This window comes from Lactuca virosa, chromosome 1 (assembly GCF_052849685.1).
Source record: "Lactuca virosa cultivar CGN04683 chromosome 1, Lactuca_virosa_CGN04683_v6, whole genome shotgun sequence".
Taxonomy (NCBI): domain Eukaryota; kingdom Viridiplantae; phylum Streptophyta; class Magnoliopsida; order Asterales; family Asteraceae; genus Lactuca; species Lactuca virosa.
Window position 1 is genome coordinate 79318272 of NC_136426.1, and position 15049 is coordinate 79333320.

Sequence of the window (15049 nt, forward strand, 5' to 3'; positions counted from 1 at the left end):
TGTAAATTGGACTAGGTAACAAGAACTAAACTGATTTCTATTGAATGAATTTAGTGTAAATCTTATCCACACATTCTTATGCTCCCGAGCTTATGAGGAGTATTGAGTGTTGTTGGGAACATTCACATAAAGTTTAATGCAATCTTTCAACCTAATTCTAAGAGTTTGTTTAGATTAGATTGGTAAGGTTAGGATTAATCAAAGAGCTTGTTTTGGTTAATTATTGTGGTGAATGGGAAGTGTTAGAGCTTGTTAACACTTTCAAGTACCAACTTAGATAGAATTAAACAAATATCTTGTCATCCATGGAATCACATTGCTAATTTGTCTTGCATAGAGTTGGAGTACTTACAAATCTTCAACTTATTTCACTTAATCAATCATTTACTTATTGCTTTATTCTATAGTTTAAATCATTGCTTATAAATTCCCCCCATTCTGTGACCATTTTTGTACCTTACGCAAAAAGGTATAAACACTTGTCCCGTGTCTCTGTGGATCGACCCTACTCACCTTGTACTACGTTTTTAGTGCATAGTAGTAGTGTTTAAGGAGTCATTTGTACCCTTTATTTGTTGGGTTTGACACGCCTAACAAATAGTAACACACAATGCTTTAATTGTAAATGCTTTTATGGTACCGAGTTTTTATTAAATGCGGGTTAATTCCTGAAAAGATTTTATAACCATAGCTTTGAAACAGTTTGAAATTTTTGGGGTGTTACAATTTGGTATTAGAGACATTTAGGGGTTGTTTGACAGGATTTAAAATTTTAAGGGGTCTGAATTTCTAAAAGGGTCTGAATTTTTAAGATCTGAATTTTAACATGTTGTTTGGTTGGAACCTCTGAATTATTGTGTTGAATGATGAAAATGATCATTTTACCCTTCTCTATTATTAGTTTTTTTGCTAAATTTAATGCTTCCATTTTAAAAAATAACTGAACCAACTCCTTGAATAATTACAAAACAATTAAACACCATACAAAAAACTAGACAGTGTAAAAACTTATATAAGGTTCAACATCCAAGATTTAAAGTATCGAATAACAAATATCTTTCAACTCAAACATGACACCAAAAAAATTCTCCATACAATACGTCATACTTCTCAACTTCAACCATTTTACACACAACGAACGTCCTTTATTGATAAATAGAAACCTTAATAATCTATCGGTTTTGAATTCGATTTTTTGATTCAATGATATGAATGCTTAAGCATCATATCAAGATTGACAAATGTTTGTTAAATTTCATAACATTCAAACATAAAACAGTTACAATTTTGGACAAAAATAATGAAAAATGTATACAATCAGGAATGAAAAATGTTGTTAATATAAAGAAAAAACATACACACAACAACTGGAAGTTGATCGATTCCTTGCAAATCCATGTTGCTTGGGGTGGTTTCTAAACAACCTGCACAAAGCATGTCCTCATGATCATAAAAATGCACATAATACACATGAATTCATAATATATCCAAATCAGTAACTGTGAAACTCTAATTTAATTATGAAATGGAGTCAAACATAGGTATGTTACTCGAAAAGAAACAAATGGAGAGTAAAGACATCCAACATTCAATACTATACTCAATCCTACTAGTAGATCATCCAATTCAAACTTCATGAACTTTTCAGCAAAGTCAACAAATAATTTCATCAAATGTGGAGGATAATTTCAAAATTTTTGCATTAGAACATAATTCGGCCCAGGGAAAAAAATTCAACAAAATCAACACAGATTCCTTAACATCATAACATAACTCCATCAAATAATTTCAGCGATTCAGCAAAATCAGCACAAATAATAGCCTGATTTTAACCAGAAATCGACAATTCAGCGTATTTGGGGGAGAGAGAAAAAGTTAAAACTGAAGAATGGTACATACCTAAAGCGACTTATTCTACCCTTCGACTTCTTTCTCTATTTGTGTTTCTGTTTCTACCGTACACCAAAGATCAAGTAGGAGTCAGTTTTCTCCCATGCTCAATCAATGGTGGCCGGATTTGTGCGATGGGCGTCGATGCTATGTGACGTCAGAGATACAGGAAGAAGAGGGATGGAGGCTGGTGTTCGGTGGATGAAAGAAGAAGAGAAAGGGACAACAAGGGTAGGGAAAAAAGGGCAATGTGACAACTCGAAATTCCTATATTGAAAAGTCAATCAAATCAATCAAAAGTCAGACTTGTTTCTGTTACCTTTTACTGTGTTAAGGATTATTTTATGAGTTTCTAAGCCTTGTACACCTAAGGTTTGGGTGTTAGGAAGTAATAGCTTGAGATCAGTGGACTGCATCCGAGCTAGAAACCCCTTCAAGAGTGGTTCACGGCCGCAAACTAGGTTCACGGCCGTGAACCCATCCTTGACCGTGAACTCCATGCTATATATAAGAGTTTGGCTCATTTTCTCATCATTTCTTCATCTTCTAGCCGTGAACATCAAGTTTTCTCTCAACTATCATCAACCAAAAGCTCTCTTTTCCCCTCTAAATCGTAAGTAACTCATCCCTTTCTTGTTGTCTTTGAGAAGTTCCTTGCCTTCCATCTTGATTCATCATCTTTTCATCAAAGATCTTCAAGAGTTCTGGCCGTGAACCCTTCAAGTTTGGGCCGTGAACACTCAAGTGTTCTTAGGCCGTGATCAACTCAAGGGCCGTGAACCCTTCACTCTTGGTCGTGATCATCTTTCAGCCTCCCATTTTCAGTTCTAACACTTCATTGATCCGTTTGTGCACGGGACTTCACTAAGTGATACCAAGCATCCTATATCGAACTTTCATTCGAATCACTCACATCAGGTGAGTTCATACCCCTACAAATACAATTTTAAATGCTTTTAAATGCTTTTAGGGGGAGAATACAAGTAGAACACAATACAAATGTGTTAACCATTTACGTGTGAAAACAACAAACAAAAGGATTTCTTATACTCAAAAACTTGTTAAAACTCTTTTAAACTATTTTAGACTTCTTTTATATCAAAATAATATTCGTCTATTTATTTACGTATAAGTATGCTTTAACGGACTTAGGACTACTGCTAAACACCTTGACTCCTGTTCCTTATTTGGTTGTGGGCTTAGGGTAGGATCATTAGTTCGACTGTCGGCTAAATCATAATTATACTCATTAAATACATATATGAATATTAAACCCATTTTTAAGGATCATACTTAACTTAGTTGCTTATGGTGAGTAATTGAGTATTTTCTACAAATCAGAAACAGTCAAACAATCATACTAGTAAATTATAATAGGTATAGTTTAGATGATTACTACTTACTATTTCTAGATCAGTGAAACATACATGAGTCAGTTCATACATACTACTACTATACATTACATTACAATCATATTATAACAAGAACAGAAAGGAACATACATACTATAACAAGAACATAAATAAACATACATACTATAACAAGAACAGAACAACTAGAATGTGAAACACTATTTCATGGCATAACAATATACTTGTTGTGTCACGTTTTGTAACCAGAGTCTCCTGGAGGGAGAGCGTGAGTTTGTGTATAGATCTATACGGGATTGACCATCTTACACCTTGCTGGTAGCTACAGTGGGACCTGCAGGTCTACGGGTGACAAATGTCATACCATTTTCGACGTCTGAAGAACGTCGTGTTTTATACTAGTCAATCAAGCATGGTTATAACCTAATCACATTTTTACCTTAATTAACTAATTGGTTTTAAGGTAGTTAGTGCTTCAGTAAAGTATTTTTCACAACACTACTGTACATCTTCATTTTCCATTACATTCATACTGTGATATTCACACATTGAGAAATGCAAACTATTTTTCTAGTAAAGATAGTCATAAACTTGGAAAAACATACATTTTTACGAGAGAACAAGCATACAAAACGGTTGAGTATTCGTAGAAGACTACTTTTCATTTAAGTAGAAAATATAGGATTTTCTAGAAAGATACAAACATTTTTACTTTACATATACAAACATTTTCGTGAAACTAATGCAAACATTTGACACAAAAATACTTATGCACTCACTCAACTTTTATCTTGATACTCTCTTTCAAAATAACTTGTATTCTCAGGTCACCAGTAGACAGGTACAGATGACCAGGTTTTTGAGAAGACGGAGCATATTCAAGACTCGTCTTTATTTTGTTGATTACATATTTTTGGTGTCTTACAACTTTACACAGAACACACTTGTATCAACTATATTATTAATGCAATGGATGATGTTGTTGCTTGTTTTACTATTGTGCATTGTTATGATATTGTACATGACGTCCTCCGCCCCGAACGTTTCCACCGTTTTGGTTTGGGGGTATGACAGGCAACACACCTTTTATGGTTACATGTCTGACCGAATAAATGATGATTTTAAGATTCAGATGCCAAATAAAGTTATAAACAAACACCAATAAATTCAGACCTATATATTATTAAGAGGTAATACGAGGTAAACAAACAGGGCTTTAGGATTGTATCATTTCACTCCTTGGCTTAGACTTTAGTTATGGAAAGTGTGAATGAGTTACATGATTGCTATACCTTAGTTAGATAGAATCTTATGCAACATGTGACAGAAATGAATTACCATGCTAAATGTTTTATGAAGCTCCAGATAAGTTAGATGAACTTGTAGAATGCTATATTAAATGCTTTTAAAGTGAGTAATGGGCAATATAGACCAATAGATCAAAGTATTTAAGTGGTAAAATCAAGTTCGGTTCTATATATGATCGGAGTATAGTACAGAGCCATACTATTATAAATAAATGATAGATACCCGAATTGAATATAGCGGTACTCACATCTTTTATTATAATAAATAAATGATAGATACTCGAATTGAATATAGCGGTACTCACATTTTTTATGAGATAAAGTGATAAATAGGAAAGCAACAATCGTGTTATGAAAACTGAAAAGTACAGGTGGTTTTCATATTTCCAACCAATATCAAAAATATGTTAATGGTTATACAATATGAAAACGGAGACTATAGCATTGTTGTGATTAAATGAGTACCTTAAACCATAACGTACATAATAATATGCTTATAATTCGAATACAAATCTCCCTTATTAATAAAAGAAACTTTTATACACGTGACATTGTTTACAGCTTATCTGGTTCAATGTTAAATTTCAAAAGTACCCTCTTATTATATTCAGTTCATTTCTTGTATAAGGGTATTATTGTCAAATCTTTGTGACGTTAATGTTGTTCCTCATTCTAATCATCTCCGAATTTAAGGCCATATTTTCTCATTCTTCGTATATTCAAATTGAAAATTCAAACCTAGCCATAACTTTTCATCCTGTTCTACAAATCTGAAACTTTGATCCTTTTTTTTTTTTTTTTTTTTCTGATTTCACGCCAAAGAAGATAAAGATCAGTTGATTTCAATCAAAAGGAAACTCCATGAAGCCACCACACAAGCCATTTCTCTCTATACAAGGTAAAACCTTCAAGCTTGAGTCAAAGCGATTAGACCATGTCTTTCAGTTCGACTTGGTTTTTGGATTATGGTAAGTAACATCGCTCGTCAAACTGTTAGGGTTAATTTTCGTTTTTTTTTTCTATAGATTTTCCTTCTTTTGGAATAATGATGGCGATGATGAATAGATTCATTTTCCCTGATTTTTGGGTAATTTGTTTTTTAAACCCTCTGTCCCTCTCGCTTCGGCTCTAATCCAAGAATATGTCGAATCATGGAAGTTATTTGAATTTATACGAGCAAATCATTTGCTGTTCCATATGTGTTGAGTTTTTGTTATATATTTAGTGTATCCGTTCGACAAAGAGGTGATTTAATCGGTTTACTGTCTTTGTGAATTAGTTTTGGGATTTTGTAAATATGATAATAATAAATTATGTTGCTTTTACTTTTTATGTCATATGATGAATGCATATGTCAACCAACAAGTACAAATGAGAAAGAGAAATAAGAGTATGAATGTTTTGGATAATGCAAGCCATTTGTAGACTAATTTCTTTAGTATTGGGAGTAGGGTATCTATGCATGTAGCTAAGGTGTTTGCCTTATTTTTTATAAACTATAACGTGGAGGTAGTTATCATTTTTCATTTTAGTTTCTTCTCATGTATACGTATTTGCATATAATTTATAGTGACTACCTTCAGGTTACTGATTTTGATAACTCAATGATGGTTTGTTTAAAGGGTGTGGCTCAGTTTATAATTTTAAATGTTGTAGTTTTTCTCTTATTTTACTTATTATGTCATTATATTTGCATTAGGTAAAAAAAAAACTTATACCTAGCTTACTTGATCGAGGCATCTTTCCATTAAGTAAAATATAAAAAATGATAAAAACACCTTGGTAATTGTAGAATTCTAACATCAAATATGAATAAATAGGTTTATCGGTTTGGTTTTATGCAATTTAAATAGGTGTGGTTATGTAAAAATAAGGATAAACTTTTATAAATCATTAACTTTTCATTATCATTTTTAATTATCATATTATTTTTCTTTTTTACCCATGTCTGGAAACCTAATTCAATGCATAAATCAGTGATTTCGAAATGCCGTAAGATAATTTAAGAGTTTATAATAGTAGAGACTAGCACAAAACCGACTTTTCTTCCTTTGTGTAGTTTGTCTTTACATTAAATGCACTTCCCAGCATCCAAAATCATCGTCAACAAAAGAGCAGCAGAACAACAATGTTTATCCATCCTCCAAACCTGCACTACACTCCTTAATCTCAACCAAATTCATGCACAGATTTTCAAATTGGGTCTCCAAGACAACCAACTAGTCCTCACCAAATTCACTTCAACATCATCCGATCTCAATGCCATTGACTACGCTTCATCCATCCTATTCTCTCCGGATGCTAAAACACATCTCTACGATACTTTCCTTTACAACACCGTCATTAGAGCTTACGCGCAAACCCATCAATCCAAGATCACAGCTGTTGATATTTACAAAACCATGGTTTGGAATGATGTTACCCCTAATAAGTTCACATACCCATTTGTCCTCAAGGCCTGCGCGGGTGTCGGGAGGTTACGTTTAGGCGAATCTGTTCATGGTAAGGTTGTGAAGTTTGGGTTTGATGAGGACATACATGTCTTGAATACTATGGTTCACATGTATTGTTCTTGTGGTGGGGTTGAGAATGCACGAGTAGTGTTCGATGAAATGCCTAAGTCGGATTCTGTATCCTGGAGTGCAATGATCGGTGGGTACGCACGCATGGGAAAGTCAACCAGTGCTGTTGAGTTGTTTAGGGAGATGCAGATTGCTGGGGTTAAACCCGATGAGATCACCATGGTTTCTGTTCTCTCCGCCTGTAGTGATTTAGGCGCTTTAGAGCTTGGAAAGTGGGTGGAAAACTATATAGAAAGAGAAAAGATTCCAAAAAGCATCGAACTTTCTAATGCCCTTATTGATATGTTCACTAAATGTGGCGACATGGATAAAGCTTTAAGGCTATTCAAAACCTTGGATCATAAAACCATTGTTTCTTGGACTTCTGTGATTGTGGGCATGGCAATGCATGGACGTGGGTTAGAAGCTGCTTCATTATTTGAAAAAATGAATCTTTCTGGGGTCCCACCAGATGATGTCACTTTTATCGGGTTGCTTTCAGCTTGTAGTCATTCAGGTTTAGTCAACGAAGGCCAAAAGTACTTTGACTCCATGACTTCAAACTTCCATATAAAACCCAAAATCGAGCATTACGGATGCATGGTTGACCTTTTCAGTAGAGCAGGATTAGTCAAAGAGGCACTAGATTTTGTTACCAAAATGCCCCTTGACCCAAACCCGATAATCTGGAGGACGTTGACCGCTGCGTGTCGTCTACACGGTCAACTCAATCTCGGTGAAACCATCACAAAAAAATTGATCGAATACGAGCCGTTGGATCAATCTAATTATGTCTTGCTTTCGAATATATACGGGAAAATGTCCGATTGGGAAAAGAAAAAGAAAATCAGAGACATGATGGGCGAAAAGGGAATAAAAAAGATTCCCGGGAGTACAATGATAGAATTAGACAACAAGATGTATGAATTTGTTTCGGGTGATAGAACACATGATTTAGATAAAGAGATTCATGAGATGATTGATGAAATGGGGTGGAAGATGAAGATGGCTGGATATGTTGCTACTACTTCAGAGGTGTTACTTGATATCAATGAAGAGGATAAAGAAGATGCTTTGAATAGACATAGTGAAAAATTAGCTATTGCATTCGCGCTTTTGAAAACGCCACCTGGCACTCGTATACGCATTGTGAAAAACTTGCGTGTTTGTAGCGATTGTCATTCGGCAACAAAGTTTGTTTCCAAGATTTATAATCGGGAGATTGTTGTTAGAGATAGAAATAGATTTCATCACTTTAGAGATGGGATTTGTTCATGTAAAGACTTTTGGTGAAACTTGATGTCATTTGCATCACATACTAAACTTGCATTTTACATGATTACATAACAACTATCAAGATCTTTAACTCGACATAAACATTAATTCTATAGTTAATCAGCTTGATCCTAAGCTTAAACCACGAACAATGTCGGGTTAACACAATGTATAATTCGTGCAAACATTTAATGTAACAAACAAGTTGCACTAGGTTCTGTTGAAGAACTTGCCCCATAAGCATTGTTGCAGCGTGCAATTGTATTTTCTCCAGTCACAGTTGATGTTATGTTAATCTGATCCAAAGAAATACCAGAACATGCTACTTTGTTACTGCAATCAAAATTTATTGCAGTTCGAGATGACGATGTTCCTTGAAATAATCTGTAAGTTATGTCACTAATTTTCACTGCTGAACCCTGCAAATCAGAAATTATAAGCTCATAATTCAATTCTTTGAGTGATTAATCTTTGAGAAAGGGTTTTACCTCTGTAGGGCAATTATTTCCACTAGGACAATAGTATTGATCCACAAGTATCGGGTTATTCACATTATGAAGTGTAATTTGCTCAAATGTAATATCTCTAGCATATCCAGATCCTCCCTGTATGATTGTAGATAACGAGTTTTAACAGTACTCGACAAGCTTTCTAGGACTACTTATGATGACGAGAGAGAAAAAAATTGCAATTTTTGTCCTACTGATATACCCTATTACCTGCCATGTTTTGATTCTTGCTCCGTTTTGTGTTCCGGTGAAGTTGCAATTTCGTACGTAAATACCTTCCACAGTATCATATTCCCCATTTATGCCTAAACTTCCGATGCTACAAGATTAAAGAAAAAATAACAATAAGCAACAACACATATTTGACCCATAACATTGATCCGACCCGACTTTGAATTTTACCTTATACCATGGCCCGGACCGCAATTTATGCCCGTAATATTGATTTGAGAGGATCCGTTGATTAGAGCAATACAATCGTCACCTAACGTTTTATAGCACGATGTGTTGTCATGTAATAGAACAAAATGTAAAGGTAAACCAAAGACAATGAATATTATATGAAGTATGTACCGGTTTTAATAACGGAATCGTGTATATGTATGTAGGTTGAGAGTGACACGTCGATGCCATCGGTGTTTGGGCTATTTGCAGGTGCAACTATTTCTAAATTTGAAATAACGGAATTACTGCATCTGGATAGACCGATATGATTTCTAGGGCTATCAAGATGCTTAAGTTGTCTTAATCGAAGCCCATAGCAATTTTCAAAATGTAACGCCTACATACACGTTGCAAAATAACTTATTATGGTGTCAAAATTCACAATATATAGTAAATAAAACATTGTTCTGTAGCAATACGTTTTTAGTGTATGTTTAATTAATAACGTTTATTAAACAAGATTCTTACCGTTGGTGGTATTGAACATGTAGATTCTTCTGTTATCTACAAAAAATATATTAAATCAGTATAGTTATAGTTTTGAAAATCAATGATTGTGAATATTATCTAAAAAAGAAACTAAAATGCATGTACATCAGACAAAGATTTGGTCCACCAAGCATTGCCACGACCATCGATAGTACCACCACCATCAATAATAAGATTGTTAACGTCATAAAATAATAGCCATGCCCCGGTTTCACAACTACCCCATGAACTAGGGTTTTCAGGGGCGATGATTGTACCCAATATCTGCTCAAAATAGTAAATGTGAGTTTAATGATGGTTTTCAAGTTTGTGTGTTTTTTGTTCTTTTATAACAATTTGATGTACTTGAAATATAACAAAAAGAATTTGAATGAATTTGTATGTGCAATATAAGTTTGTATTTTGGGAGGGGGAATAGGATTACCAGAAAATAGATATTTGGAGATTTACACGGGCCTTGAAAGTTGATTGGGCCCACTAAGAAGGTTTGGGGCGATGGTATGATCAACCTTGACTTTGGTCCAACATCATTACATAACTCTTGCCAAGCTTCTTCAAAAGCCTTGTTGCAAAAATTAAATTAAACAACAAAAAGGTAAACTCATTGTATTTTATTGATTACAAGTCGAATAATCAAAATATAGGTTATAGACTTATAGGTAAATAGTTGGAAGTTGTTAAAAGCTTATTCAAATAACTACTGTTTTTAATGCTTTATTTTAAAAAATAGATTATTCTTTTGAATAATTTATTTTTTAAGACATGAAATTTATGGAAAATAAGTGTAAATGATCGTATATACCTTTGTATCATCAGTCATTCCATCGCCCTTGGCGCCATAATTCATTACATTATAAGCACCACCATGGCTATGATGTAACAAGCAAAGCAATAACATGATAAAAAGTAGCATTTTCATTCTACTTATTATACACATATATAATATTAAGAATGACTTGTGTATGAAATACAATTCTCTGGTATTGTGTAGTTTCTTTTCTTGATCAATAGTTGGTGAATATTTATACATATATGATATATGTATGTATTGAATGAAGTGAGGGAAGAGTCCATGATTTTGACTTGAAATTTAATGTTTTAAAACTTCCAAAAGAGAAAACAAGATGTTGAAGCTAGAATCTAAACTTTACATATTAAAGAATATCAAGTATCAACGGATATTCTCCATTTCACCATTTTTTGTTTTATTACTCTATTTGTTTGAAATATCAAATGTCTTTAATTTCAAAATCGTGAAATGAGTAATTTTATATGTAGTTCCAAAAACGGCCTTTGTCTAATGAAACTTTAACACATACTTTATTTGTCTTAGGGGAATAATAACATTTGGGTAAACTGTGAGATTATTTGTAACATATCTAAAATATCATCCACTAATTTATTAAAAGCGCTGTCTTTTACCTTTTATGAAATGTCAAAATCGTGAAGTATTTCGATTTTTATTCAACAAAAGTCGAATCTTTTTTTTTTTTTGTCATTTATGATAAATCAGAAATAATGACCCTTACCTTGCTTTCTTTTACTGTTATTTGGAATATATGTTTCTTATTGCAGCCGATACAATTATGCGTTAAATTCATAAAGATTTTGTTTAGGTATCTTGTGATAATACTTAATTTTGTATTTTTCAGGATTAATATGTTTAACATAATTAGCTATTTATAATATCTATTTTAGTCCATACCAAATTTACTTTGCTCTTAAAGTCCTTTTAATTTAGTTATTCATTTCAATTTATGTAAAAACAAGATTTGAACCGATCACACGATGATTTAGCATTAGCATGACTGTTATCGACACAACGTGAGTATCTTTTGACATGAATTAATCTTGATATAACATTTCGCATTCAAATTTTGTTTTATTGTTTATTACCATTATTAAACAAAACACCACATCTTTATATCATCATGTTAAACCATTGTAATAACACAAGTAAAAAAAGCATGCTAAAGATCTACATTTCCAACTACATAATACATTATGCACCGGATGTGATCACAAAGGCAATCATAAAAGGGAAAAAAAAGTCTACAAATGGTTTACAAAAGTTGCTACAGAATAAAACATACGAAAAGGTGAACATATGCAAATTGATGCAACATCATAATTCATAAACCATTAATTGTCAACTATTCCTAAGAAGCAATGCAAGGACACAACTAAACATCAGTCACAATTTCCGTAAAAAAAAACTGTAAAACAAGTGCACTAGGAGGGGCAGAAAAAGTAATTTGATGGGTAAATAATACGTACTATATGTGTAGTATTTATCTAATCAGGAAGTTCTTTAATATCCACTTCAACTTTTCTTGAATCTAATCATCTATAATCACTTAGAAGTTGTTTGGCAACCTTTGAATGATTCAAAGGTTTGAATCCAACTCTAAATGAAAACATGTTGTTTGGTAAGGCTGCTTAACGGATATGTTGAATGTGAATAATTATCATTTTACCTTATTGTTTAAAAGTATTAATAAACACCAACAAACCATCCAAAAAATAAAATATTCATACCATCTTAAAATTGACAAAAAGCCATCACATGAAATAACAAAAGGATTCTTTCAATTCACAATTCATGACCTGCTATACTACTATTCCATACCGAATTACCACATGAAATAGCAAAATGATTCTCAATTCAGCTTTTATGAAATAACATTCATACCACACAAAAAATCTCTCATTCAATTAGTTTTCATGAAATAGCAAAAGGTTCCGCAAATGGAAAGTATAACAATCACCACTACGAGTGATATAGTGATATCGTTGAAACAAACGGACCTTTGACGAAGTCATGCTTACTCAGACACGAAAGTTCAAACTCTATCGACAGATAACTGAGACATGTGAATACAATAGTGCTCTATCACATGATCAAAAAAATTCGTAGGAGGAAGACGAAGATAAGCTTCAAGAAGCCGAACATACACCCAACCTTTCCGCTTGGAGAATACATAATACTTGCAAGAGGAGAGATGTCTACGATGTCTATCGACGACAATTATAGGGAATAACACACTCTATTGAATTCGGAGTAACCGTAGACACAACGATGGCTAAGTGATCACCAACCATTATCAAAGAAGAGTTCGAAGAAGAGCATCCTAGAAAAAACGTAGTAAATGGTAAAGAAAATAACTAAATTTAAAGTTTTTTTTTATTTAAAGAGGGGTGATTTGGGCGGGACTATGATATCACGCCCATTACCATTGATGTGATGGGACGACCGTTCCATAACCGAAACAATGGTTTGGTGTCCCATGTGCACATGCATTGATACACCTTAGAAAGTGGGTACAACTGTAAAAGAAACAAATAAAAATAGGCACACTCTAGTTTCGAATAACATAGCACGATTAACACTCACTTAGTCATCCTATGGGACTTGATAGGCCCTACCTTCCGGACATCGAAAATCTTGTTATTCCCATATTTAACCCCAACATGTGGACCTATTCCTGAGAAATAATAACAGGAGTAACATGAGTTGGCATACAATAAGTGTTGAAATAATTAATATTTCATTATTAATCTACAAACTAAATAAGGTAAATCAAATATTATTAGGTACTGATTTAATTTGGTTAAGTGTATGAAAAGAGGGTCAAAAAGTGTTCAAATAGGATGTTGTTTAAGCTGAAGATTGTTGAAAGGGGATGAAGGTGAGTAGAAGATGGAATTCATGGCATGCATTGTTGGGGAGCAGTAAGTAGGATGATGGTGGAGAACCAGATTCCTTATGGATCATGTAAGTTCACTTTCCAAACTGATATTTTCACCTTATGTCTGGGTTACAGGAAATCCAGTCTAGGATAATCCAAAAAGACACTTGTGTATCTTGGCACAGAAACACAAGCCAAACCGCCAGAGAGTTCTGAGTTTGTTCAAGAAGAAGAAGAGCTGAGAAGGGTTCTATACGAATCAAAAGACGAGTCCTATATATGCATGAAAAATTAGAGTTTCTATCTTCTAAATTAGTTAGGAAAGTCACAAATTTAACAACTTAATCAATGGTTTCCAAAACTGACAACAGTTTTCAATCTTACTGTAATTACCCTACTAGAATTCGGTTTTTCCATAATGAAACTAATTCAAATTTCCGAAGACCTTTTGGGGTGTTGCCCCAAACCGCACGGAGGCGTTGACCCTCGACCGCCAAGGGCTCTGCCTCTTGGACCCCGCTAGGGTCGCGACCCCCTTAACCTCCGTCGTTTTGCCGTACTGACTTATAATTTGATCTTTTATATGCATGCACTATGCATTCACCAAACATATAATATATAGTACAAATAATAAGCCCTTTAGTTCACATGTTAGTTCCAATTACCCAAAATGTCCAGTAACACTAAAATCACCAACATGCATCTCACTATCTCCAAGTTGTGAAGAATGACAAAGGTTATTTCCGACCCGGGTCATATTATTGGATCAACCTTTGAATATCAAGAGTTATGCAGGAAAGTTATTGTACATATACATGAAAAAAATGTGGGTTCTAAACTAGAAAACAATAATTCATTTTATTAATATCAAAACAAGCATTTACATCTGATTACACACATATTTATATAACAATAATACTATAACTGTCAATTGGCAGTTACAATGGTTATTAAACCATCACAAATGTTCACTAATACCAATTCTAAAACTATTGCAATGGTTCACTTTATTTAATACCTTAAAGATTAATAAATACTATTATTTTAAGTTTGAAAGAGCTGAAGGTGAGTAAAAGATGGAATTCATGGTCTGCATCTCATTATCTCCAAAGTTGTGAAGAATGACATAGGTTATTCTGATATGGGTCATACTTGTTCTCGAATCTAATTTGTAGTATATAATTGTTTGTAACTTTGCATAGTGTTAATATTTGTTTCATGTACACTCACTCACTAGGTGTTTCTCTATATTGTTCGAACAAGGTTTCTCACAGTTGGGGTTGTGTTCTTAGCTAGGGTTTCATTCTATAACCCAAAAGTTGTGCGTAGTTGTTCTTGTTTGTCAGTTGTTTTGATCTGGAATATTATGAGTGTTGAGCGTATTTTGTAGTGAGTTTTAGTTTTAAAAGTAATAACATCTTTAGTAAAGGTTATTTGTCATTTTAAGTTGGTATCAGAGCAACGATATTGATTCAAAGCTTAACAAATATTTGGTAATTGAACTCTTTTAGACAT

General features: G+C 33.5%; 1 protein-coding gene and 1 pseudogene across 1 annotated transcript; one reads left to right on the forward strand and one right to left on the reverse strand.

Annotated features, from left to right (window-relative positions):
- The first annotated feature begins 6602 nt into the window (after positions 1-6602).
- On the forward strand, positions 6603-8465 carry LOC145105365 (pentatricopeptide repeat-containing protein At4g21065 pseudogene; annotated as a pseudogene).
- A 126-nt stretch (positions 8466-8591) lies between these two features.
- LOC145115683 (putative polygalacturonase At3g15720) lies at positions 8592-10758 on the reverse strand. The gene is made up of 9 exons (XM_079052036.1): positions 10648-10758; positions 10270-10407; positions 9951-10109; positions 9825-9860; positions 9486-9693; positions 9315-9396; positions 9123-9231; positions 8892-9008; positions 8592-8822 (listed from the first exon to the last, which is right to left on the reverse strand). Exons 1-9 carry the CDS (start codon positions 10756-10758, stop codon positions 8592-8594), a joined length of 1191 nt encoding a protein of 396 aa, XP_078908162.1.
- Positions 10759-15049: the final 4291 nt, after the last annotated feature.